Source organism: Symphalangus syndactylus, chromosome 3 (assembly GCF_028878055.3).
Source record: "Symphalangus syndactylus isolate Jambi chromosome 3, NHGRI_mSymSyn1-v2.1_pri, whole genome shotgun sequence".
Classification (NCBI taxonomy): Eukaryota; Metazoa; Chordata; class Mammalia; order Primates; family Hylobatidae; genus Symphalangus; species Symphalangus syndactylus.
The window spans coordinates 135,245,626-135,272,269 of record NC_072425.2 but is presented as its reverse complement, the minus strand read 5'-3'; the positions used below and the strand labels follow the sequence as shown (position 1 = coordinate 135,272,269).

At 44.2% G+C, this 26,644-nt stretch overlaps 1 protein-coding gene across 5 annotated transcripts in view; it reads left to right on the top strand.

The window, feature by feature from the left end:
- Nucleotides 1–26,041, top strand: part of JAML (junction adhesion molecule like) — a 34,588-nt gene extending 8,547 nt beyond the window's left edge. The window contains exons 1-10 of one of the 5 annotated variants that reach the window (XM_055273330.2): nucleotides 2,837–2,912; nucleotides 4,928–4,990; nucleotides 7,242–7,396; nucleotides 9,071–9,296; nucleotides 13,777–13,886; nucleotides 16,117–16,354; nucleotides 19,188–19,326; nucleotides 21,681–21,774; nucleotides 22,949–23,035; nucleotides 25,361–25,814. In XM_055273330.2, coding sequence (XP_055129305.1) covers nucleotides 2,867–2,912; nucleotides 4,928–4,990; nucleotides 7,242–7,396; nucleotides 9,071–9,296; nucleotides 13,777–13,886; nucleotides 16,117–16,354; nucleotides 19,188–19,326; nucleotides 21,681–21,774; nucleotides 22,949–23,035; nucleotides 25,361–25,453 — 1,251 coding nt within the window. In that variant the 5' untranslated portion in view covers nucleotides 2,837–2,866 and the 3' untranslated portion in view covers nucleotides 25,454–25,814. Of the gene's footprint in view, nucleotides 1–2,836; nucleotides 2,913–4,927; nucleotides 4,991–6,735; nucleotides 6,900–7,241; nucleotides 7,397–9,070; nucleotides 9,297–13,776; nucleotides 13,887–16,116; nucleotides 16,355–19,187; nucleotides 19,327–21,680; nucleotides 21,775–22,948; nucleotides 23,036–25,360 lie in introns of those variants that run through there. The other 4 variants (XM_055273331.1, XM_055273329.2, XM_055273332.2 and 1 more) reach the window with 4 other exon arrangements.
- Nucleotides 26,042–26,644: the final 603 nt, after the last annotated feature.

Here is a 26,644-nt window from a genome sequence, read left to right as displayed (position 1 = left end):
CTCTAAACTTGGATGCTGTTCACGGAGATAGTGGAGTTGGAGGAGAGGCAAGGGAGAGAGTAGGGCAGAGGTCCCCAAGCAATCCCCTTTTGGATCACCAAAATGTTGCAGGTAGTGACTAGCTAGGGCCGATGTCACCGGCAGCAAATGTATTTACCAAGACAGTCATAGGAAAGAAAGACAGATTTATTAGAGAAGGTATGAAAACATGTTGCAAGGTTGTAATGGGCAGCACAGCAGAGAAGGCGCTGTCTGCAAAGAGGCAGGGGCTGAAGGGAAGTTTTATAGGGTCGTGCTGGAGGGGGCTACCTATGAAAGAGGTCATTGTGCCCATAGAAGTCATTATGCCCTCAGGTTGTTTGATTAGCTATGTCTCAGAACAGTTGTTCATTGTTCTTCCTCACCTGGGCCCTCCCCCAGCTGGGGCCCCCTCCTCATTGTTGCTTACTTATCAGGACTACACACATACTGTTCTCCATAGTGGCTGTACTAGTTTGCATTCCTACCAACAATGTATAAGAGTCCCCTTTTCTCTGCATCCTCAGCATTTGTTATTTTTTTGTCTTTTTGATAATAACCACCCTAACTGGAGTGAGATGATAACTCATTGTGGGTTTGATTTGCATTTCCATGATTACTGATATTGAGAATTTTTTTTCATATATGTGTTGGCCATTTGTATGTCTTCTTTTGAGAAATGTCTGTTCAGACCATTTGCCCATTTTAAACCCCCCTACACTATTAGTAATAGAAAAGAAGATCCTGATAGTTATAACCCCCTAGAAGGACAGAAGGTATTTGCCAGAATTTATATTGTGAAAGAACCATGAGCTCAGGTCAAAATATTTGGCCAACAGATGAGATAACTTACTATGGAGAATTATCTCAAAACATCTGCTGAGGAGATAAATCAGTATCTGGAAAGAGAAAGAAGCAGGGTAGAAGTTGCGAATATCAAAGGTGTCTATTATCAAGGTGCTTAAGGTGCTTCTGAATGCTTTTGCTGGATTTTTTTAAAACTGAAATTCATTTTATTGATCTACACATGAAATCAGAATTTTGTTATTCAGCTAAATATGTATATATAAAATTCAGAATTTGTGTGTGTTGGTGAACATATAGATAGGAATTTGCAAATATCTGTCAACTCACTAGGAAATTCAAACTTGAATAGTGTTCTTGGTAAATGTCCAAGGTGTTATGAACTCATTTGACAAGTAGTTACTGAGGATGTCCCTGTACCTCACACCACGCTGGCACTGGAAGTGTGGTGGCTCATGGGCATGGCTCTTGGCTTCATGGAGCTTATAGTCTTGGGAGTGGAGCTAGAGAGCAGGGTCTTAATTAAATGAGCACACAAATAAATAGATAATTAGACATAGTGGCCCATGCCCTAAAGGAAAGGTAGAGGTACTATTAAGACATGTGGCTGCTGGGCATGGTGGCTCACACCTGTAGTCCCAGCACTTTGGTAGACTGAAGTGGGTGGATCACATGAGATGGGGAGTTTTAGACCAGCCTGGCCAACATGGTGAAACCCTGTCTCTACTAAAAGTACAAAATTAGCCAGGCGTGGTGGCGCATGCCTGTAATCCCAGCTACTCAGGAGGCTGAGGCAGGAGTATCACTTGAACCTGGGAGGCGGAGGTTGCGGTGAGCTGAGATCGTGCCATTGCACTCCAGCCTAGGCAACAAGACTGAAACTCCATATCAAAAAAAAAAAAAAAAAGACATGTGGCTTGGGGACCTGTCCTGGGATGAATGGTTGAGGAGAAGTTTCCCGAGGAAATGATATTTAATTTAAGATGTGAGCGAGGAGTAGGTGTTAACTGGGTGAAGGCCTGAGCAAGGTGGATTAGAGGACCATTCAGTCAGGAGGAGCAGATTAATCTTGTTTTGACAAATAACTTCAGAAAAGCTTTGCTCTAAAATATTGATTACTTTCTCAAATGTGAAGGAAGAGCATAGAGTGGCAAAGACACAGGCTCGGATCCAGGATGCCTGGGTTTGAATCCTCGCTCTGCCACTTGCTCTGTGTTCTTAGGCAAGTCACATTGTCATTCTCTGCCTCATTTCCTCATCTGTAAAACCTCATGGGGTTGTTGTGAGGATTAAATGAGTTAATGTGTAAAGCACCCAGGGCCTGGCATTGACCTTCTCTGCTTTATAACATATCAACTACTGATTTCTAGTGTGCTGCTCTATTAAGAAAAAGGTCTGATCTTTTAATATTGAAAACAAGCCCCAGTGATTTTTCCCAAAGATCAAAGAGTTGGTTAAAGGAAGATCTGAGCCCAGAAGAGCATTTAAAAAAAACTCTTAGTAATTTTTCCACTAAAATCATTGCTTCTCTCTTCACTGAGTTCTAGTGGTGCATTTGAGTATGTAGGACTGACAATGAGAGTCTTCTATTCATGATACTCATGTTTCTTAGAATTTGTTTGAAGATGGTTTGGGTGTGGCTCTGAGTTACTCAGGTTTAGTGCCAAGATTCAGAATCTTTTTAGAGTCGCTGGCTTCCTCTTAGAATAGAGTGGAGCAGGGGCTGCTGCAAGATGCCTTTAAGTTGATTTCAACTTAATGGTCACATTGTCAGCTATGAGCATTTATCCAGTATATGCCAGGCATTTTACCAGTGCTGTAGCATGGTAACAGGACACACGTATAAATAAGGCACGTATGGTGCTGCCTTTTAGAGTCTGCAGACTTGAGTTGGTGGCAGACATATAAATTAGTCATTACTCCTCCATGCGGTTGGTGAGCTGCAGGGGGGATATCCCACTGCTAAGTGCTGTTTTCTGGACAGAGGAGGGAGCACAACCAACTCCCCGGGGAAGGCAACAGATGTCCCAGATGTGATTAACTGATGTTAGGACATACCATAAAGGAAGCGCCTTATGACCCTCATCCATGTATGTATGGGGCAAGGTGGGTGGCATGGAGCAGGAATGGGGTTTTGGTTATGTTGAGAGAGGTCTGTGTTTTCATTAGAGGTTCTTTTGTTTAGGGGAATCTATGTGACTCCTGGTATATCTGGCTCAGTGTAATTATTATCCACATTGTTACAACAAGGTTTGAAAATGGAAACCTAAGTTTCCAGTTCATTCTGATTCATCATTTGCCATTCTTAGAAAGGTAGAAGCTCAGAACCTGAAATCTCCCCTAAAGCTACAAACTCTGTTTCTGACCCTTACCTATATAAAGAATCTTCCATGGTAATGCTTCCCATTTTCAGAGCACAGTTATCTACGTTATCCTATTAGATCCTTTCATTATCAATCCCTTTTAAAGGCAAGGAAACAGGTTCAGCAAGATCAGCTGACTTCTCTGTGTAAGTGGGACCTAAGGTAGGAACCTCCTTGAATAGCTTGACTCTGATTTTCCAGGTAGAGGATTTTGTTGATTGCAAAATACGATTAAGGAATGTCTTAAGTAATCAATTTTTTTTTTTTTTTTTTTTTTTTTTGAGACGGAGTCTCGCTCTGTCACCCAGGCTGGAGTGCAGCGGCGTGATCTCGGCTCACTGCAAGCTCCGCCTACCAGGTTCACGCCATTCTCCTGTCTCAGCCTCCCGTAGCTGGGACTACAGGCACCCTCCACCATGCCCGGCTAATTTTTTGTATTTTTAGTAGAGATGGGGTTTCACCGTGTTAGCCAGGATGGTCTCGATCTCCTGACCTCGTGATCTGCTCGCCTCGGCCTCCCAAAGTGCTGGGATTACAGGCGTGAGCCACCACGCCCGGCCAAGTAATCAATTTTTATTAATTAAAATGGCTACCGTATGTGCCAGATGTCTCAGCAGAGCTGGGTGGGGTACCTTGCTGTTAATGCAAAAAACATATCTTTCCTCTTAGCAGATTCTGAGGTGGAATCTCCCCAGCGGCAGGGTGGCCAGGGGTAAAGACCACGGCTGAGGCCAGGAGCAGTAGTAGGTGGGAACTCAAGACTGGTTGCACTGTAACTCCTGAGAGTCAGGGTTCTTCTGTTTAGCTAAGAAAATTTGGGGGTGTTTGGTAGAACAGTGAATCCTTTTCCAGGGGCTGGGGAATGCAATGAAACGAATACTACAGAGATAACATGCATATCAAACACATGCTTTTGTCCAATGCACAGCCCAATTCTCATTCTAGCCACACTGCCCTGCCTTTAAAAAGTTTAAAAAAATAAGATTAAATGTTCACCATGGGCCAGGCGCAGTGGCCCATGCCCGTAATTCCAACACTTTGAGAGGCTGAGGTGGGGGATCACTGGAGCCCAGGAGTTTGAGACCAGCTTGGGCAACACAGTGAGACTTCTCTACTACTTAAAAATATATATATATATTAGCAAGTGTGGTGTAGCATGCCTGTAGTCTCAGCTACTCAGGAGGCTGAGACAGGAAGGTTGCTTGAGCCCCGGAGATCACGTCACTGCACTCCAGTCTGGGCAACAGAGTGAGACTCCGTTCCCGCCCCCACCGCTTCCTCCCAAAAAAGTAGTAATTCTAATTTAGGTGGAGAGATGGGGGAAAATTTCAGGCTGGATATCCTATAATTTTTTGTTTGTGTGAAACATACAGGTAGTGGAAAGTCTAGGGTTGTCATCTCAAGGGCATCCTGCAATCATTTCCTTTTTTTCTCTTATCTTCCCTTATGGCCAATCTAAAGCAGCCCCCAAGTGACCCTTCAAACACTACTCTGTTTTGTTTCATCATAGCACTTATTGACATCTGGTATTTTCTTATTCATTCATTCATTTGCTTCTTTTTTCCCCACCTCCCGCTACATACAAACTGCAAATGAGCTGGGACCTTGTCTGTTTTTCTTGTTCAATGCTGCATACCAGTATCTCAAACACAGGCTGCTCCATATAGTCCTTCACTATTGGTTTTTTAAATTAATGAACTTCTCTTTACATGATTTTCTGATTTTTGTTCTTTTATCTTAAGATTTGAAAGTTGAGAGCAGCATGTTTTGCCCACTGAAACTCGTCCTGCTGCCAGTGTTACTGGGTAAGTAGAAGCTAAGGGGCTGCGTGGGGTATTTGATTTCTCCTAAGTTCTGTGCATTATTAAAAGCCAATTTTATATATTTTTGATTCCCTTGGGTTTGTTGAAGATGGAAACCCTAATGTGGAACTTCACAGTTTTGTTGAAGCAGCTGTTTTTGAAGCCAGCTAGCTTATGGTTTCTTGGGAAGCTGAATCTTCCTGTTTCCATTAGAGACAGAATGCATTTGGGTCCTCAAGGGTGTTCTGGGACCCTCTTATGTGACAAAGGGAAAGTTTCTCTGTGCCATTCCTGCACTTTAAATTGTTATCTTTAAAACCACAGTTCGCCTTGAATCAGGAACTGAAATTACCAAAGAGAGACCCAGAGCTGTTTTTCATACTATGGCCACGCCAGCCTTCTTGCGGTTCCTCAAATGCACTGAGCTCTTTCCCAATTTATGGTGGTTTCCTTTGCCTGGAACCTTCCATTCAATACTTCACCCTAGCAAGCCTGCCCAGTGCTTCCTTACCCTTCAGGTTTCCCCTTATGCTCCACTTCCTTCTGAGGAGCCTGACCTGGCCATCTCCTCAGGCCAGATTGGTCTCCTGTTTACGCCTCCTCCTAAGTGCTGAGCTTTTTTTTGTTGCTTATCTCCACTGGTTTCTAGGTTTTCATCCTTTTCCTCCATGCCTTTTTCTTTGTCCCGTGGATGTAGTTCTGGAAGAAGAAATTAATCAGGTGCTTTGCTCTCATAGCCTTTTCTTTTTCTCTTTATTATTATTTTTTGAACTTTGGACAGTGATTTAAACCCTGACTCAGCAAAGTATACAACAGGGTTGCCTTTGCTCCTATTCCAGACAATACAGAGTGTGTACAAACATGCACACATGCACGCACACCAAAATGGTGTTCATTAGAGAATTTTTCTCAAAGAAGCAGGGTTATAATGATCTCAGAAGGTATTTAGACATTTTCCCAGAGGTCTGTGGAGCAGCCTGCAGGTTTTTGCCCTCCGATCCGGAGAGCTACCAACCCCTGTATGTGGTGACTTGGTGACACTGGGGGTTTTGTGGTTTTTTGTGGAGAAGTTTTCCTTTCTTGCAGAAAATCTCATCTTCAGCTGTTTCTCTACCAAGATTGCCCTTCAAGCATCAGTTTCTCTTTGCTTTGGTTGCTATTGTTGCTTCCTAGCAGTCCTTCATTTAATTTTACATACAGTGTTCTTAATATTAAATTCGCTTATTACACTTTCAATCACACATGGAGCTGCTCAATTCTTCCTTACAGGAAAATTCCAAATATTTGTTGGAGCTAATTTTGATTTCTTTCAAAATAATTCCCTCTGAAGGGTTTAGAGTTGATGTTTTCTTTTGTGTCCTCCCTGCTGTGTGAGCCTGCTGTTGGGCAGGAAGTTAACTCTCTTCTCTCAGGGAAACAGCTTGGATGAAAAGACTGGCACATTTTCTGTTCATTCCCATCACTTGGCTCTTCTCTGATATGAACTGGGCAGCATCTAAATGTATCTTTCTTGATTTTATTGTCTCTTTGCATAGAGCATATCTTGTGAAAACAGAAATATCCATGTAATGGTTTTTTCTTGTAGTGACCGCTTGAAATTGCTTGAGCAACATACAGATAATGGACAGGGGTCCCTGTGTGAAGCACCTAGAGGCTGGAAAGCTGATGGCAAAGCTGGAGGGGTGAGGCAGGGAGAGGACAAACACAGCGGAAATGCAGGAGGAAAGCTGTGCTCTGTGGTGGCCTAATTACAAGGACTTGCCCTACAGCCAGAATCAGCCAGCAAATGTTTTTGTAAAGGAACTAAAAGAAAGGGAAAAGAGGAAGTAACAAAAGGTCCCTTTTCAGAGAGGGAACCAGTGGGAGACTTTAGAGCAAGGAACATCCCATTTCCTCGTTATGGTAAGTGGAGGTGAGTTTCTAAATTGATGATCAGAAAGGAGAGACTTCTGGGTTTCCCTTATTTCTTTAGAAAGGTTGGGAGGAAGAATACCAGAAAAGTGTAAGTGACTAGATAGGAGGAGGGAGCCAGATAGCATTTATTGTAGTATGAAGATTGTAGAATCCTCCTGATGAGCCATATAGGTAACTAGAGGACAGGGATGCCATGCTGCCTTTGAACATGCCTCTGAGGACTTTGTCTGTGTTGGATCATCCAGGGAGAGGGGTGTTTAGTACTCCATGATTGAAATTGATTTTTGTTGTTGAGAGTATTTGTCTAAATGATGTGTCCTCTTGCCTTTGACTTCTATAGATTATTCGTTGGGCCTGAATGACTTGAATGTTTCCCCTGCTGAGCTAACTGTCCATGTGGGTGATTCGGCTCTGATGGGATGTGTTTTCCAGAGCACAGAAGACAAATGCATATTCAAGATAGACTGGATTCTGTCACCAGGAGAGCATGCCAAGGTAACGCAGGGGAAACATCACTATGTAATGGAAGCTCCTGACTGCTGGTGTCAGGACAGAGTGGTGTAAGAGTCAGGCATCAGGTGCCACCAGGAGGTGTTCAAGAGCCGGGGCTTTGGAGATTATCAGAACTAGGCCTCATCCTAGCTCAGGAACTTGGCTATGTTATCAGCTGGGTAAGTAAGTTACTCAACCTTGCTGATCTTAGCTTCCTGAGCTGTTAAGAGGAAGGCAATTACAATGGTAATGCTTACCTTTCAAGTAGTTAAGGGGCTGATGGGAGACACAAACATGAAATGAGAGGTTCCTTGTTCTTGCACATGAAATTCTTTTAGTTTCCTTCCTTTATCTCTACCCTTTGTTTAAGTAGCAGAAGTGGGTGAGGGGGTAAATTCCGAAGTTCTAGAAAGGAGAGCTCTGACCTAGGCATAAGAACTATACCACAATGATCTTTTTTGGGGTAGGGAGGAGGACAGATTCTCCGTGTGTGTGCTGGGGAATCATCTTTTTCTCCTTTGTGGCTGCTTAAAGTGTTGGGATTAGCAGATGCAGCATGGCTGGGCGAGGTCCTTTCATGGAGCTCTTTGGAGTGAGGAACAGCGTATTAAGCCTCATCAGAGAGTCTGTATAGATACTCGTATATCAGGATCATTTGTGAAAAACATCCCAAGTAGTTTGTTACTAACAATAAAGTCCCAATGTTTGCAAACAAAATATTGTTTTTATAGCTCAGAGCACATTCCCTGTTGTCCCTATAATGCTACTCTCACTCAAATTTTTATTGGCCTTTATTTTTATAAGAGGGATAAACCCATGGTGTAAGCAGAAATAAGAATTTCTGCTGGGTGCAGTAACTCATGCCTGTAATCCCAGCACTTTGGCAGGCTGAGGCGGGGGGATCACTTGAGCTCAAGAGTCCGAGACCAGCCTGGGCAACATGACAAAACCTCATCTCTACAAAAAAACAAACACAAAAATTAGCTGGCTGCAGTGGCATGTACCTGTAGTCCCAGCTACTTGGGAGACTGAGGTGGGAGGATCACCTGAGCCTAGGAGGTGAAGGCTGCAGTGAGCTGTGATTGTGCCACTGCACTCCAGCCTGGGTGACAGAGGAAAACAATACAAAACCAAAACCAAAGACAAAAGAATTCCCCAGGGCCCAGCCTGGAACCATTCCTTGTGGACGACTCCTTTTGTGTTATGATACTGCTGCCGGGAGGAGGGTAGAATTGAGAAAAGTGGCAGCCAGCCGGCCATGCCTGGAATTCTTACGCCAACACCACCGACAGCACTAATGAAAATAGATCGTGCATTTGAATGCCATCTAATCTGGGGCCGTGGCAGAAAATAGGGTGAAAATGAAAGATGGTTTTCAAAAGTTGTAAGTTTAAAACCGTAGAGTGATCTTCGGAGTGGGTGCTATATTTTACCTTAAACTGTAAGAAATAAAATGTGGACTGCATTTCTCCATTTGTCTTTGTAGAAAGGGAGTCGCAGAGCTTGTGCAAGTTAGACTGTTGCCTGGCACATTATTTTTATTAACTGGATACCAAATGCTTTTGGATCATGATCATGATGTTAGCTCTGCTGCCCCCACGTAACAGAGTCTTTGGGATCCAGGCTCTTTGGTCTGGCACCTCTTTTGATTTTCTCCAACACTGTTTTGCCCTTCAGGATGAATATGTGCTATACTATTACTCCAATCTCAGTGTGCCCATTGGGCGCTTCCAGAACCGCGTACACTTGATGCGGGACATCTTATGCAATGATGGCTCTCTCCTGCTCCAAGATGTGCAAGAGGCTGACCAGGGAACCTATACCTGTGAAATCCGCCACAAAGGGGAGAGCCAGGTGTTCAAGAAGGCGGTGGTACTGCATGTGCTTCCAGAGGAGCCCAAAGGTACGCAAATGCTTACTTAAAGAGGGGCCAAGGGGCAAGAGATTTCATGTGCAAGAGGCAAGGAAACTGATTATCTTGAGCAAATGCCAGCCTTTGGGCTAAGTACTTACCACAGAGTGAATCTTCAAAAATGATCATAATTATTTCAGTCAATAAAAATATAGTTATTTTATTAGATAAAATATTGATAATTATTGTATTATTACTTTAAACACATTTCCTTCCACAAAAGCCCTGTGAAGTATGTTTTGTTCACATATATGTCCAAATATGTTTTGGACACATATTTATTAAATGGAATAACTAGTACTTGAACCCTGGCACGTCTGACAACAAAGTCCATGTTCTTCTTACTGTGTCCTAATACCTTTCATCAGTTATCCACATTGATGCTACATCTGTGTTTTATAGGTACCCTATGTTAGGTGTTCTGGGGGATAGAAAATAAATGAGCAGGCCAGGCTCAGTGGCTCATGCCTGTAATCCTAGCATTTTGGGAGGCTGAGGCAGAAGAATTGCCTGAGCCCAGGGGTTCAAGACTGCAGTGAGCTATGATGGCACCACTGCATTCTAGCCTGGGTAACAGAGCAAGACTCTATCTAAAATAAAAAAAAAAAAAAGAAAAGAAAAGAAAAAAAGGAAAAAGACTGGGTGTGATGGCTCATGCCTGTAATCCTAGCACTTTGGGAGCCCAAGGTGGGAGGATCACTTGAGGCCAGTTTGAGACTAGCTTGGGCAACATGGTGAGACCCTATATCTTAAAAAAAAAAAAAAAATAGCTGGGCGTGATGGCACATGACTGTGGTGGTCTCAGGTACTGGGGAGACTGAGGTGAGAGGATCACTTGAGCCCAGGAGGTGGAGGCTGCAGTGAGCTGTGATCGCACCACTGCACTCCAGCCTGGGTGACAGAGCTGAGACCCTGTCTCTTAAAATAGAAAAAAGAAGAAAGGAGCAGATCTTTCTAACTCTTCTTTGCACTTTATTTTTCCATTTGTAAGTAGAAGGAGTGGGTGGTTTTAAAATTTGTGCTCTGTAGAACCTTAAGCTCCAAGGAACATGAAGGGTAAGAGCGGGGCAGGGGGTTGGTAGCAGACATACCTGCTCAGATAGGACCCTAGGCTCCCACCTGCATTGCAGCCAAGGTCCTTTTCCTTTTTCCTGTTGTATTCATTGGGCTGCCAGGTAAGATTTGGTTTGAATAAGGATTCTGCTGCTTGCAAGCAGTTTGAAAGAGAGAGTATAAGCTGTGGTGGCCCAAGTCATTTAGAAAGTTTTTTTTGCCTCTTTGACTGGGTATTAGTTGAAAGAAATGCAGCTGAGACTGTAACCAAAGGAGGCATTATGCATCCAGAAAAATCTCAAAAGTATTGCAAGCAACTGTATAAGCTGTTGTATTGGGCTCTAAAGGAAAGGGTGGAGAGATTCAACCAGTTAGCCCGAAAGCTGGAGATAAAATTCTTCCCCCAGAATCTAGAATATTGAGGCACCAAAGTAGTTCTGGATGACAGGGATCATTTCTTATTTAGAAATGGTGGCATTCTTGGAAAGTATGTATACCGAAATAAATCACTATTGAAAAACCCTCATGTGAAGCCACTTATTCCACTGGAGTTCTGAAATCTTTCATTGTGTAAATAATTTCCATGTCTCTCTTTTATGATAAACTAATGATATCCAAACTAACGTCAGCTAGTGTCTCTAAAATTTAGTTTTACTTATTGATATAAACACTTACAGATAAAAATACGTAAATGAAAGTAAAAGTTTGCAAGCTACAGAACTAGATGCGTTCTTTAAGAGTGTGGAATAGAAGGAACAGTCTGTGACCCCAGGAGAGCTTGCAATGTTGTTAGGGAACTAGAATCTGGGGCCATTTCCTGCCTGCAGCTAGCTTAGGTCCTTAGCCTCCCGGCTCTATTAATGAGCTCCTCCGGTGCACCCTGCCGTCTTCTCTTATGACATTCGTCACACCCATTCACTTGTGTCTTCCCTGCTTGCCTGAGCACAACCCCTGGCACAGAGTAAGCAACTAATAAGCATTTGTGGAACGAATGAAATCATTGAGTTGGCATCCCTTGCTTGAATCTGATTTCTAAAAAATGGAGTTGCAGGAGGTGGCCTCTGGCCCCTCTCCTAATTATCCTACATTTTTTCATTATCATTTTTCTCTTAATTCCAAAGCTCTTGTTCTCCAGGAAGAAGAAGCAAATCAGATGCCTGTGCCCAAGGATTCTCTTTTTTTTTTTGAGGTGGGGTCTTGCTCTGTCACCCAGGCTCTGGAGTTGCAGTGGTATGATCACGGCTCACTGTAGCCTTGAACTCCTGGGCTCAAGTGATCCTTCTGCCTCAACCTCCCGAGTAGCTAGGTCCATAGGTGTGCATCACCATGCCCGGCTTTGTTTGTTTGTTTGTTTAAGTAGAGACGGGGTCTCCCTACGTTGCCCAGGCTGGTCTCAAACCCCTGGGCTCAAGTGATCCTCCTGTCTCAGCCTCCCCAAATTGCTGGTATTACAGAGGATTCTATTTTTGCTTCCTTTTTCTGCCTTTGGTCTCTAATGCCGTGCCTGAACACTTGTCCATGCAAGCATAGCCTTTTCCTGCTTAGAAGAGACACAGAGGGAACCACAAGGAGTCAATTTCAAGAGCTGAGGAATCCATGGAAACAGGCTAGGGCAATGTTAGAGGTAGTCAGATATTCCCCCAGTGGCTAGTGGAGAAAGCTGTATTTTTTTTTTTTTTTCTTCCAGCTAGAATGGGAATAGATCCAACCCCTAACAATTTTGCCTAGTGGAACGTGCTGCAACTTGCTTTATGTAAGTTGCCTCCACCAACATGGCAACTCCATTTTTTGCAGTCATCTAGAATTTTCTCTACAAAGTTTACCCTTCAGTTGACAGTCTCTCTATGATTCTACCACTTCAATTCTTTTTTTCCTAGTTCTCAATTTAAATACTATAGATGAAAATAGTAATTAGATTAATGTCCTCTACTTTTGCTCTAGAATCAGCCATCCTTCTACTTATGTGGCGTGCCACAGTAGAGTGAGTGAGAAAACTCGGGCTTTCCTTTCACTCAGGCCTGGGCTTAAATGTTGGCTTTATCTTTCCTGGCCATGTGGCGTTGGGCTCCTTTATTTTCCTTCTCTGTAAAATGGGAGAGTAATCATACAAACCTCAAAATATCGTAATGACTAACTGGTCTACCATGTATAGGGTGTTTAGCACATGGTGGTGCATTGAAAGGAGTCAGAATGTTCAGTTGTTATTATTGCATTTTAAAAATAGAGTTTAATTCTTAATGTGCTGATAGATTTAAAGGGAGTTTGCTTCCTTACTGATATTCTTTGGAGTAACTTTTTTATCGCTTTCAAAATAATTCCTTCCATAGATTTTAGAGTTCATAATATTTTCTTTTGCTTTCCTCCTATTGTGCATTTCTCCTGCTGGGCAGGAAGTTACTCTTCTCCCAGGGAAATAATTTGGATGAAAGGGTGGCTTATGCACTCTGTTCCCTCGTGATCTTTGCTTAACACTCTTTTGAAGGAACTCTGTGCACTTAAGAACTAGACTTGTGTCTTCCTTATACACCATCCTGCCTTTCATTGCTTAATCAACTTTGTGGTTGATTTGTATAGAGCATTACTGAAAAATCAGAAATGTCTTTCTACTTCTTTTCTTTTTCACAGGCCACTTAAAATGACTTATGTAATAAACATATGGTGGATCAGCTGCTTGTACAATAGGCAGAAGGAAGAGCCTAGGAGTTGGAAAGCCAGAAGCAGGGGAAGTGGGGAGGGTGGGGGCAGGAGAGAGCAGGATTAAAACAGAAAAGTCAAGGAGAAAGCTGTCTTTTGTCTTGGCCTAATTAGCAAGGAGTCCTGTGACTTGTACCAAGGCCAGAACTAGGTCCTAGAATAAAAGAAAAATAATAAAAGAAGTTGAAGAAAGTTACCCATGGTTCATTTTTTTAGTTGGGAGAGTCAGTGGGTTAAATATAAGAATGAGAGTTCTATAACTTTCCACTTCCCGTTTATGCTAAGCAGATGTTGGTGTCTAAGATGATGAACATAAAGTGGAGGCTTTGAGATTTTCCATACTTCCTTTAGTACAAACTTGATGTGAAATTAGAGTTCATGGGAGGAATTCCGGAAAAGGGGAAAGAGAAAGGAATTAAAGAGGACCAGAAAGTGTTTATGGTGGTATGGAGACAGCAGAAACCTTCAGGCTTGGTACATATGGGCAGTTAGAGGGTATTTTCATCTTGGGGATGATGCTGTGCTGGTCTGAGGGAGGAGGCTCTGAGTACTTTGCCCATGTGGAATCATCTGGATCACCTACAGAAGGAATACGTACAGTGTTTGGTGGTGACAGCGATTTTTGCTGCTGAGGGTCTTTGGCTAAACATGATCTCTTCTAGAAATTCTTTGACTTCTATAGATTATAACTTGAGTCTGACTTGATTTACCGTTTTATCCTCAGAGCTCATGGTCCGTGTGGGTGAATTGATTCAGATGGGATGTGTTTTCCAGAGCACAGAAGTGAAACATGTGACCAAGGTAGAATGGATATTTTCAGGACGGCACGCAAAGGTAACAAGGAGGAAACATCACTGTGTTAGAGAAGGCTCTGGCTGATGGTGTCAGGACAGAGGTAGAATCAGGCACATGAGGAGGTGTTGCAAGAGCCTGGGCTTTGGTGCTTATCAGAACTGGACCTTCTCCTAGCAATTTCAGCTTTCTGGTGGGAAAGATAACTCCATGAAGAACGAGAAGAACAAGATGATGATGATGATGCTTAACTTTTAGATGCCGATATGAGATTGTACATGTAAAGCATTTTGTATGACTTGGCCCCTGCATTTTAGTTTCCTTCTTTCTCCCTTTTCCTTTGTATAGAGTCCATGGGAGAAAGAGGGAGATGATTTTTGTGGCCCAGCCAGGAAAGCAATGGGCTAGGCATAAAAGTGATTACACTTTTATTCTTACTGGGGTTAGTTCTGTGAGTTTTCATCTGTGCCCCATTGCCCCATTTATGTGATGGAGGGAATTTTCATGGGTACTTCACGTGTTGGATTGATTGATCCTGGGGGCCAGGGTGAGGGGTATTTCACGGGAACTCTATAAAGCAGGAAAAAGCAAGTTCATTCATTAGACCAGTAGATCTCAACCATGATGTGGCCGTATATTTATGGGTCAACATGTGTTGTGGGGGTATCCCAAGTAACTTGTTATTAATAAAAGTTAAGTTGCAAAATTTATTAAAGACTAACTTTTATAAATTAAAACATATTCCAGGTCATCTCTCTAACAAAGTCATTTGCACTTGATTCCTCTATGCTATCTGAGTGGGTCACAGTGGGTGACATCGTGATGGAGTATGGGGAATTACATCTGGTCCCAGGTTCACCCCTGAGAGCTTGCCATACATTTAAATGTCATCCATTGAGTGATTCACAGGAGAAAATAAGACGAGAATTGACATTTTGAGGTTGTGAATTTGAATCACAAGAGACAAAGTGTTAGGGGCCAGGTCACTTCATTCATGTTTGTGTCTACACACCCATTAACTTTTCTTAAAAGCTTTAAAAAAGCAATCTACATGGCTTTTTTTTTTAATGCCAATATTCATTTAACAAGTTATTTTTAAAGCATCTGCTATATGAAGAATACTTAAAGCCCCAGTCCTGATGGGAAACTTACAACCAAGATGGAGGGAGATACATGTAAAATAACAAAGAAGTATATAATACATCAGGCAATAGTAAGAGCCTACGGGCAACAATAAAGCTGGAATTTGTGGTTTTTGTTATGTGGGTGCTTGGGGAGCCCTCGCTGAGATGACATTTGAGGAGAGGGGTGAAGGAAGTGAGGGAGTGAACCCTGCATATGTGTAGGGGGAAGTGTTCTTGCAGTCATAGACAGTAGCAAATGCAAAGGCCCTGCAGCCGGTATGCAAGGAGCAGCCAAGAGGTCCATGTGGCTGGAGCGCAGTGACCCAAGTAGGTGAGGGAAGAGCAAGTAGAAGTTGAAGTCAGAGGAAAAAGGAGATGGGCTGGGTCATGCAGGGCCTTGCATTTTAGTAGAAATGGGAGTGGGGGCCATGAAGGATTTTGAGCACAGGAGTAACATGATTTAACTTACATTTTAAAAGGCTCATCTGCTGAAAATAGATTGTCATAGAGAATAAGCAGGGAGACAAGTAAGAAAGTTGTTGCAGGAATCCAGGTGAGAGATGAGCTGGACCAGAATGGTATCAGTGGAGGAGGTGAGGACTGGCTGGATTGGGGATATATTTTGAAGGTAGAGGTGATAGGATTTGCTGAGGGATTTGATGTGATTTGTTCCAGAAAGACAGAAATTAAGAATGACTCCAAGATTTTTAGCCTGCGTATCTGGAGGAAAGCACTGCCATGTACCAAAATGGGATGGACTGGAAAGAACTGGTTTGGGGGAAAGATGAAGAGTTCAGTTTTAGACATGTTTCAGGTTCCTATCGGAAATCCAACTAGAAATGTCATCAAGAATAAAAGTATACTTTTGCTTTTTTTATTGGAAAGGTGCACGAAATGAAAGTCCTCCTTTTCTTATCCTTCCGTTCAGATGGAACAACTGTTCACAGTTTGGTGATGTCCCTCACAAATACACACGCATGCACATGTTTGTGTACGTGACTTTGTGTTATTTAATGCTTTCTGATAATACCTTTACTGCCTTCACCTAGTAGGGCCTTGGAGTCCTGAGATCTTCCCTCCCCCATTTTCTCTGCTCCCCGCTCCACTCCAGTCCTCACAATATCGTACTTTCTGCCTTTCACTTCTAGGAGGAGATTGTGTTTCGTTACTACCACAAACGCAGGATGTCTGCGGAGTACTCCCAGAGCTGGGGCCACTTCCAGAATCGTGTGAACCTGGTGGGGAACATTTTCCACAATGACGGTTCCATCACGCTTCAAGGAGTGAGGGAGTCAGATGGAGGAAACTACACTTGCAGTATCCACCTAGGGAACCTGGTGTTCAAGAAAACCATTGTGCTGCATGTCAGCCCGGAAGAGCCTCGAAGTATCTAACATTTGGCTGGGGAGCATTGAGGGACCTTCTGGCTAGTGCATGGGGCCAGGACTAGAGTGAGGCCAGAGAGGTTCCTATGATGCAAAATTGAAGGAGGCATCAGGTGCTGACTCTGGCCTTGCACAACCCTGAGAATGATGCCTCCTTAGAGGTGGCCCCTCAGGTGCCTGGCTTGCCTCACCCTAGTTCTGGCCCCGCTGCTAGGCCAAGGAGAGGGGAGCTAATTTAGTGAATACCAATCCTCTGCCAGACCCCACTCATTGCCAGGGTCATCTACTGATGTAAAGATACAGAAGCTCAGGGAAGGATTGGAGTTGATGTCCAAAGTCAGCATACTTGGTTTCAAGGGAGGTGCTGTATGTGCTAGAGTGGAGCGGGAAATGATCCTAAGCCAGTGAGAGACAGCCAGGAACAGAGAGAAACATGCAGGCACCAGAATCAAAAACGGAGGGGTTTTCTGTCCAGAGGTTCTGGATTCTGGCAAACAGTGTGCATCAAGGCCAGTGGTGTGTAGGAGAGGAAAGACTCGATTGTGTTGACAGAGAGAGGTTGATAAGTGAGGGGTTAAAGTTAAACCACAACCCAATTAGCAATCAGGATGTGGCCTGTGGACTTTGCCTCTCGCTAGGGCCTTCAGGAGTTGGCTGTGGTTGGCTGGGGGCGGGGAAGATGGGGTGAGGATGGAACATACCTCATATCTCAGGCCAGAGACTTAAGTCTGTGGAGGCACCTTGTCTCCAGCTGGAGAGGGGAGCAGGGCAGATGGGTTTCTTAAAGAACCATCATCTCTCTGTGTGCTTCCTTCTCAGAAGTCCAATTCACAGAGAAAATCGAGCCATTATGGGGGCTCATGAAGCTTCTCCACCCACAAACATATCTGTCTCCCCATTCTTATCTCTGCCCCGCCATCCTGAGGCAGAGGAAGGTCCCTTCTGCTCTGGGCTTATCTGCCCCCCTGTGCCCAGGTGGCATCCTTCTCAGGAGCCTTACAACATGGCTCTTTGAGCTCTCACTTTCTGTTGGCTTCTACCATTCAATGGACACATTTGCTCAATTCTACCACGTAACTACTCCAGCTCCATTCCATGTCTTTTTTTCTTCAGCTCCATTCTGTGCCTTTCTTTTTCTTAAGATTGCTTTCCTGAGATACAATTCACCTGCCACACAATTTGCCCATTTAAAGGGTTCAGCTCAATGGTTTTAGTACATTCAGAGTTGTACAACCACCACCACAATCATGTGTTTCTTTCTCAACATGGCCAAATAGCTTGCTAAAGGTCTGTGTTTCGTATCTTACTGTCTCATCTCCCATTAACTCCTCAGTGCACTGCATTCTGGCTTATTCTACCTCTACTCCGGCTTAGATCACCAATGGCACTGCAATTATCCATCCTCAGCCTTCTCTCCCTCAGTAGCATTTATATGCACTCTGTGTTGGACACAATTCCACACACACCCATGGATATACTTAGTCAACTCTACACAAGTTTTCCACAAATCCTTCATACGCAACATGTCTAACCTACCCCTGCACACACCTCCTCAGCCCATCTCCCCAACCTCAGTTGTCTAACTAGATGCCTGGGGGTGTGCTTGATTCTTTCCCTTTCCTAGACCCCTAATCTAACAGGTCAGGTCAACAAGTCCTTGACTCCTACTACAGACTGTTGAAGTTGTCTTCCTTCCAGTCTGTCACTGCCGCCTTAGTTCTGGCTGTCTTCATCTCTGTCTTGAACTGTAGGCCTCTAACCAGTCTCTGCTCTCTCTCTCAGCCACTGCTCCTCATTCTTCATGTGGCTCTTGGTGCCATCTTTCTAAATCACATTAAGAACTTTCTCTTCCACTGCTAATAATCTTTCAATGGTTTTTTCATTGCCTGCAGAAAAATGCCAAATTCTTGGTTGAGATAGTCAAGGTCCTTCCTGACTTGGACCCTGTCATCTCTCCAGCCAAATTCTCCAGCACACCCACAGATGCCACTTTTGTGCCAGACCCATTGAACTCTTTCTAGTTTCTAAAGTCACCATCCTGTCAGGCCTCCAGATCTCGTGCAGAACATCTCCTCTGTCCTTCTCCATATTGTCTGCCCAACAAACTGGATGTTTCCTATAAGTCTCAGGTTAAACTTTAGAACTTTTGCTGGCAAATTCTCACTTGCTGCATATAGAATTGGACACCCTTTTTTCTGTGCCCCTCTGTTCCCCATACAGACTTCTGTTGTAGCGCCTACAGCAGGCTGTGGTTTTCTGTTGACGTGTTTGTCTCCTTCCTTGGAAGCAGGGACCACACATCATTCGTCTCTGAATCCCCTGTACCTAGTGCTGTCTGGCCCTGAGGAGGTGTTTGCTTTATGTATTTAGAAAGAACCATGCAGATGAGTAGAAGGTACCGTATGGGCAGAAGTACCTCCGGAGGCTTTACTTGGTATCGTCACTGTGGGGCTGAGTCTTGCGGCATGAGTTCTTTTGAAGACAACCACTTGCCCTAAGGAAGATCAGCAGCCTCTAAAATGCCTGTTATTTCTGGGTCACTTGTTAAGCCAAATTTTAGAATAGAATTGTTGATGAGAAAGGAAACTTTACTAGAGGTGAAGTGCTAGCCTCATCTCCCACTCACCTTAATCTACATTTCAGGGTAAACGAGGGGGTTAGACTTTGGTTCTCAATCTCATGGAGACAGTGTCCCTAATGTCCAGATATGGGGTGGAGTCTGGCCTTCCCCTCTGCTTCCTGGCCTGGCTGGTGCTACTTGGTACAGGGCTGTGGGGCTGTCAGCTTTTTGCTCAAGTATTGAGACCCTCTTCTTGCTTTTCTCCTTTCCCAAGCACTGGTGACCCCGGCAGCCCTGAGGCCTCTGGTCCTGGGTGGTAATCAGCTGGTGATCATCGTGGGAATTGTCTGTGCCACAATCCTGCTGCTCCCTGTTCTGATATTGATCGTGAAGAGGACCTGTGGGAAAAAGAGGTACAGGGCTGCCCCCGCCCCTTGGGTTGGGAGGCTGGGGGTGCAAGGCTGCCTCTACCCCAAAGTGGAAGACGGTGATAGGGCCCTACCTATGCCATTCTCACAGAAGGGGGTATTTTTAAATGGAATCATCTGTGGTAACCCTGCCCACTTTGCTTACTCTGCCCGGGAAAAGAATTTAATGTTCCTACGCTCTCCTCATTCACTTTGTTATTATGTAAAGACTACAAACTCCCTTAGAAATGGGTGTCTCAGTAAGGCATAATTCAGAGCATAAATCTTTCACAAGAACTATCATGGTACCATTCACTGCCTAAGAGATGATTTTTAAATTATCCATACTGTACGTTCCGCATAGAAGCTAAGATCTTAAGGGTTGCCAGTGGTTTTATCTAAAAGACCACATTCTAATTATGAGATATGATTTTTGAATGGGTGCCCTCAGGTTCTAAATGAATTATTATTAAAAGGTGTTTTTGGCCAGGGGCAGTGGCTCATGCCTGTAATCCCAGCACTTTGGGAGGCCAAGGCGGGCGGATCACGAGGTCAGGAGATTGAGACCATCCTTGCTAACACGGTGAAACGCTGTCTTTACTAAAAATACAAAAAGTTAGCTGGGTGTGGTGGCGTGTGCCTGTAGTCCCAGCTACTTGGGAGGCTGAGGCAGGAGAATGGCGTGAACCTGGGAGGTGGAGCTTGCAGTGAGCCGAGATCGCGCCACTGCACTCTAGCCCAGGTGACAGTGTGAGACTCTGTCTCAAAATAATAATAATAATGTGCTTTTAAAGGCCTGAATTTCATCAGTAGTTCTCCCAGGGTCTCAGAAGTGCCCAGATGCTCCAACAGGGACACTAGTGTTTCACTGGCTGTTGGCAGATCCATGTCCCTCAGTTTATCCAACTATCGATGGAGTATGTTTGTAGTGCAGATTGACTCCCTCAGTGGGAAAGGGCCTCATGAATAATCTTGACTTTTGAGTGTTCTTTCCCAGTGGGTCTTGGATCCTGCAGAAAACACTTGTGCTTTCTGCTAAGTTTTCACTTGCTCTCTCTAGGGCTTCCTGATTTGGTTTTGAACTTGGCTGGCCTCTCTAAAGGTCTTTGCTCTGGGCATGCTTGGAGCACTGAGCTAGACAACCTGGATTCCACTCTCAGCTTACTTCCCCTGTCGGGACCTCAGTTTCCCGCCAAAGGAAAGGTAGCACTGCCATGTCTAGTCGTTTATTCTAAAGAAATAATTAAATGGATATGCTGAGATTTGTGCAAAACTGCAGCCTTGCTTATGATTAAAAACAGGGATAATTGCCAGTGTCTGTCAGAAAGGCAATGATTCAGTGAACCAGTGTTTCACTCAATGAAACACTCCAGATCCCTCTACGTAATGACATGGAAAGAATCCCAGGGGTAAAAATACAGAATTTATGGTATGACCTCATTTTTATAAAAGAGAAAATAATGTGATGCTCACTCCAGCAGCATATGTACTAAATACATTTTATGTGAGCTTATGCTTACACTGAGAGAGGCTTGGAAGGATAGTTGTAAAATGTGGGTAATAGTGTGGAATTTGAGATGAAGGAGAAGGTGGATCCCATGGGGTGAGGGGTTGCAGGGAACTTCCACTTCCAACTGTCTACGTTTCTGTATTATCTGAATTATTTTACAATGAGAAGATACAACTTTAAAAGCAGAAAATACAGTGAAAATATTTCCACTGAGACCAAAACATATGGTTTCTTTTCTAGCTTAAACCTTGAATTTTTTTTTTTTTTTAGTTCTGCCTTAGGCCAAAATAGAAAAAAAGAAAGTATGTTCAGAAGGCAAACGGCCATGAAATCAAAGGCCAAGGGACCCCGACAGGGCAGGCGCAGAGCTCCTGGCTTGGGGCTTGGGTGGGGTGTTTGTGGGGATTTTTCTGCTCCGCCCCCCGGAAAGGCCAGGAGCCCTTCGGATTGGCGTCTTGCTGAGCTCCTGCTGCCCCCTGCTGGTTCTGCGGCACTCCCTGGTCCTCAGAAACGTAGACAGGATGGTCAAATGGAATCCCATCTCCCCTCTCTCTTCATTCACTTAAAATTACCTCTCCCATACGGACTGAAAGTGGCTTGAGTGATAATAGAGAAGTTGAAGCTGTTTTTCAGCCTAAATTATCTCCAGAACGGCTTCTTGTTCTTCATTAGAAGAGATGCGCTTCTCAGGTTTCCAAGTGAGCCGGGTAGCCCTGGCTGTAGGAGTCCAGAGAGAATAGTTCCTTCTCTGGTGTCTCTCTCTTCACAAAGCCAAGAGGGGATCTCATGTAGGGACCCTTGAATAAACCATGCCCGCTGGTTAATTCCACATGCTTTTCATGTCTTGCAGTTCAGTGAATTCTACAGTCTTGGTGAAGAACACGAAGAAGACTAATCCAGGGATAAAAGAAGAACCCTGCCATTTTGAAAGATATGAAGGGGAGGTGAACACACGCTTCAGCCTAAAACACTAAGTAGATGCAGCCCTGGGCCGTTCTCATTCCCCGGGGAACCATATCTTACCCATTGTATGTCGCAGCTTGCAGGCCAGTGCTTGGCACAGAGCAGGGACTCAGGAAGCCTTTGTCACTAAAATAAGAGCCTTTGCGGAGTACAGTGCATGGGGCCAACTGGGCCAGCCCCGGGCAGCAGATCCTGGTATTGGGCTGAGGAAAGAGCACTGCGCTTGGAGTCAGAAAGATCTGCCACCTCCCTGAGTCTCATCAGCAAAATGAGGATAAGGATAAAGATATTATAGTTGCCCAGCCTGCTTGACAAGGTTGTTGTAAGGCTCACATAAGATGATGATATGCAAATGCTTTGTAATCTAGGAGGTGCTATTTGTCTAAAGTCTAATGGAGAATTATAATACATTCAGGAGTTAAGGAGTTCTAATGCTTAAAATGCAATAGTCTAAGATCTTAGCAAGAAAGGATTAAGAAGGACTTTTCTCTCCATATTGATTTTGTAATGGAGTTACAAATAATCGCTTCTAGAGACTGAGAAATGGATTGGTTTTCTTTAACTCCTATTCTTTCCTTTCTTTAATTTTTAAAAAACTCTTTGAATAGTTACCTTTCTCTATTTTTGGGCTGTTTTTGTCCCAAGAGTAGGATTTTCTCCCAGTAGAGTGCAGTAGTCCAAGAATGGGCCACTGGATGATACCGCTTTCCCAACGAGTGACAGGACCATGAACCTCACAGTTGTGAGGTTCAATGAGGGCTGGCCCTGCCGCATAAATCCTCTGAGGGAGACGATGACAATTCACTGCTGATTAATGCCATTCTGCCTTTACTGTAATTAGAAGGAAATAACCCCAGAATACAAGGAATTTAGCAAGATAAGGAACCCCTGCTGCTACCTAAACATCCATCTAAACAAAGATGTTTGGCTTTTGAAGCAAAGAGTTTGGTTCTTAAGACTGTGTTCTTTGACAGTTAATTTTCAGGAAGACTGAAGACTGAATTATCATTATTGAGAATTCTCTAGGTCTCAGTAACCCTCTGAACCTAGCAGTTTGGGTGGTCGATGCCCAGCAAATAGGAGTAGGTGGCCTTTTCTCTGGTGTATAAGATTCATCTAATTTTAAGGAATTTTTGTACCATTTTCCCCCTCTAGAAACACATTTACTCCCCAATAATTGTACGGGAGGTGATCGAGGAAGAAGAACCAAGTGAAAAATCAGAGGCCACCTACATGACCATGGTGAGAATGATGCTGGCCCCAGCCGAGCCAGGTGTCAGAGGCTCAGGTGGTGGTGGTGGTGGGCATGGCTGGGTTGCCCAGGGAGGCTGCTGAGGGCAGTGATTTTTCTAAGTAGCAGGAAAGTCTGAGAAACTGAAGTTCTGCTGGATAGAAGAGTGATATCAAACTTTCTTACCCAAGCTCAAGGATTAAAGGTTATCACCAGAGATTATTTATATTAGTGGTGAAAAGAAGTGAAGAGTGGCCTTTACTGGGGGCAGGGAGAATGTCTTTTGCCTCATCAGTTCAATCTAATAAAGAAAACATGGCCGGGTGTGGTGGCTCATGCCTGAAATCCCAGCACTTTGGGAGGCCGAGGTGGGCAGATTGCTTGAGGCCAGGAGTTCAAGACCAGCCTGGCCAATGTGGCAAAACCCCCTCTCTACTAAAAATACAAAAATTAGCCAGGTGTGGAGATGCGTGCCTATAATCCCAGCTACTTGGGAGGCTGAGGCACGAGAATTGCTTTAACCTGGGAGGCGGTGGTTACGTGAGCCGAGATCCACCACTACACTCCAGCCTGGGTGACAGAGTAAGACTCTGTCTCAAAAAAAAAAAAAAAAAAAAAAAAAAAAGGCCGAGCGTGGTGGCTCACGCCTGTAATCCTAGCACTTTGGGAGGCTGAGGCGGGTGGATCACTTGAGGTCAGGATTTCAAGACCAGCCTGGCCAACATGGTGAAACCCTGTCTTACTAAAAATACAAAAAATTAGCCAGGCATGGTGGCAGGCACCTGTAATCCCAGCTACTTGGGAGGCTGAGGAAGGAGAATTACTTGAACCTGGGAGGTGGAGGTTGCAGTGAGCTAAGATCACACTACTGCACTCCAGTCTGGGAGACAGAGCGAGACTCCTGTCTCAAAAAACAAAAAAACAAAAACAACAACAAAAAGAAAATAGGATAAATAGGATAAGATCCTTGGGCAAGTATTGTGTTGCAGTGAGTTGTTTTCCTTGCTATCAAAAGGTCAAAGTAGGGTTCCTTCCAATGCTTAGATTTTGTTTCTTAACTTTGTGACTTATTATACCTTCTCATAATCTAACTGCCAGGCAGGCTACATGCTGGATCTCATACAATATTTTGGAGTCTGATTCCTACTTTCCCTTTGCTTAGACTTCTGTAGCCCCTTAGAGAACTACAGCACCTGGAAAAGGCACCTCGGAGAATGCAGTGAGTAGGGGTAGGGACAAAAGGAGTGAGCTGGCAATGAGCATGGTGCTATTTGGAGACTAATTATAGGCACCCAGCCTATTAAGGAGCAGTGTTCTGCTGGGTTTGGGAAGGCTGGCCTCCTCTGCTTGTGGAATGATGGGCTTTGTTTGTTCCTGTCACACCAGCCCTGAGGACACATGACTCCCAGCTGATTGCAGCAGAGAGAGGTCTGCCAGGGAAGTTTGAGATCAGAGGCCTGGCCTGGATCCACTGAGTGAAACATTAACTCCACTCTGAAGTTGCAGCTGAATGGAATCATTTTCCCCCTGTATCTTTCTCCTATACTGTTATGTGATGCTGCAGTAACTTGCGAGGCCTCATCCTGGCTCCTGGAGACCTTCTGATACCGTTGCCTTGTGTCTACTGCTGAGTGGGTCACCAGCCAGGGTGGTACTGTTTGCAGAAAGTCTCCGAGGTGGAGATGATGCAGGAGGAACAATTGTCTTCACAGCTAACTTCCCCAGGTTTAATGCTAGGCGATTATGGTTTCAATTTTGTGGAAAACACCATTCCTGTCGTCTTGATCTAGATCCGATAGAGTAAGAGGGGAGGCCTGGGCTGCAAACTCAAAGGCTGGCAGGGGCCAGTCAAGTTATTTTAAAATATGATGTACCAAGTTAAATAAGCCTGTTGGTGAATTTGGGACTGCAGGCCACTTGTTTGAGACTTCATTTATAAACGTGTTCTCTGATAGGGAGCAGGGGTAACAAAGAGCCTTTGTTTTTTGTTGCTGAATTGATGAAATTCATGTAAATGTAGCGGCACCTTGCTGTTTTCCCTTTCTGAGGCTGTAGACACAGGTTAAGATCACAAGCTGTGGAGTTAGACAGACCTGGGTCCAAATTCTAACTCTGTGTTGCAGCCCGATGGTCTTGGGCAGGTAACTTGGCCTGTCTGAGCCTCAGCTTCCTTATGCTTAGAAAGGCAATAATAATACCTACCTCCTGGTGGTAAGGATCACATGAGATAATGCATATGAAATTCAGTACTGGGCCGGGCTCAAGAGAAGAGCTCAATGATTATGGGACTACTTCTTACGAGCATGTTTTGTTTCTTTCTGCCCTTCCCCCCACAGCACCCAGTTTGGCCTTCTCTGAGGTCAGATCGGAACAACTCACTGGAAAAAAAGTCAGGTGGGGGAATGCCAAAAACACAACAAGCCTTTTGAGAAGAATGGAGAGTCCCTTCATCTCAGCAATGGTGGAGACTCTCTCCTCTGTGTGTCCTGGGCCACTCTACCAGTGATTTCAGACCCCCGCTCTCCCAGCTGTCCTCCTGTCTCGTTGTTTGGTCAATACACTGAAGATGGAGAGTTTGGAGCCTGGCAGAGAGACTGGACAGCTCTGGAGGAACAGGCCCTGCTGAGGGGAGGGGAGCATGGACTTGGCCTCTGGAGTGGGACACTGGCCCTGGGAACCAGGCTGAGCTGAGTGGCCTTAAACCCCCTGTTGGATCAGACCCTCCTGTGGGCAGTGTTCTTAGTGGATGAGTTACTGGGAAGAATCAGAGATAAAAACCAACCCAAATCATTCCTCTGGCACATTATTTCTAAATAAGTGTGGTTTGTGGAAATCGTCCCATTTTTATGCCTCCGTTGAGCCCTGGTGAGGAATTTACAGTTAGAAACTTTTGGAAAAACTGAAGTTCCTGGAGGAAAGCCAAACTGTGTTAACACACTAGAGGCTGGTTTTGGTCCTGGGAAAGGTTTGGAGTGAATGGGTTGGAAGTAGGGTATGAATACAGCTTTGGGATTTAACTCAGTGGTTCTTCATTCCTGCTGGTGGCTCCTTGCGGGGCCTCATCACAGGCCTCCTAATTTGAAATTTCTGGGTGAAGCTTAGGCATTTGTCTTTCTTGATACTCATGGGTTGCCACAGTGGACAGCCACTGATTTAATTCTTGGTCTAAAATGTGCAGTTCCTATACTTTTGGTTGCTATTGTAAGATTTGATAAGGTTAGTCTTAAAAATCCTTTGGTGGGGGGCATCCAAATTGGTAATGAGGAAGTCAAACTGTCTCTGTTTGCTGATGACATAATCATAAACCTTGAAAACCCTAAAGACTCATCAAAAAAGCTCCTAGAGCTGGTAAATGAATTCAGCAAAGTTTCAGGATACAAAATTAATGTATACAAATCAGTAGCTTTGCTGTACACCAATAGCAACCAAGCTGAGAATCAAATCAGTAACTCAATCTCTTTTATAATAGCTGCAAAAAAATTAAAATACTTAGGAATATACTTAACTAAGGAGGTGAAAGACCCCTACAATGAAAACTACAAAATACTGCTGAAAGAAATCATAGACAGCACAAATGGAAACACATCCCATGCTCACACATGGGTAGAATCAATATTGTG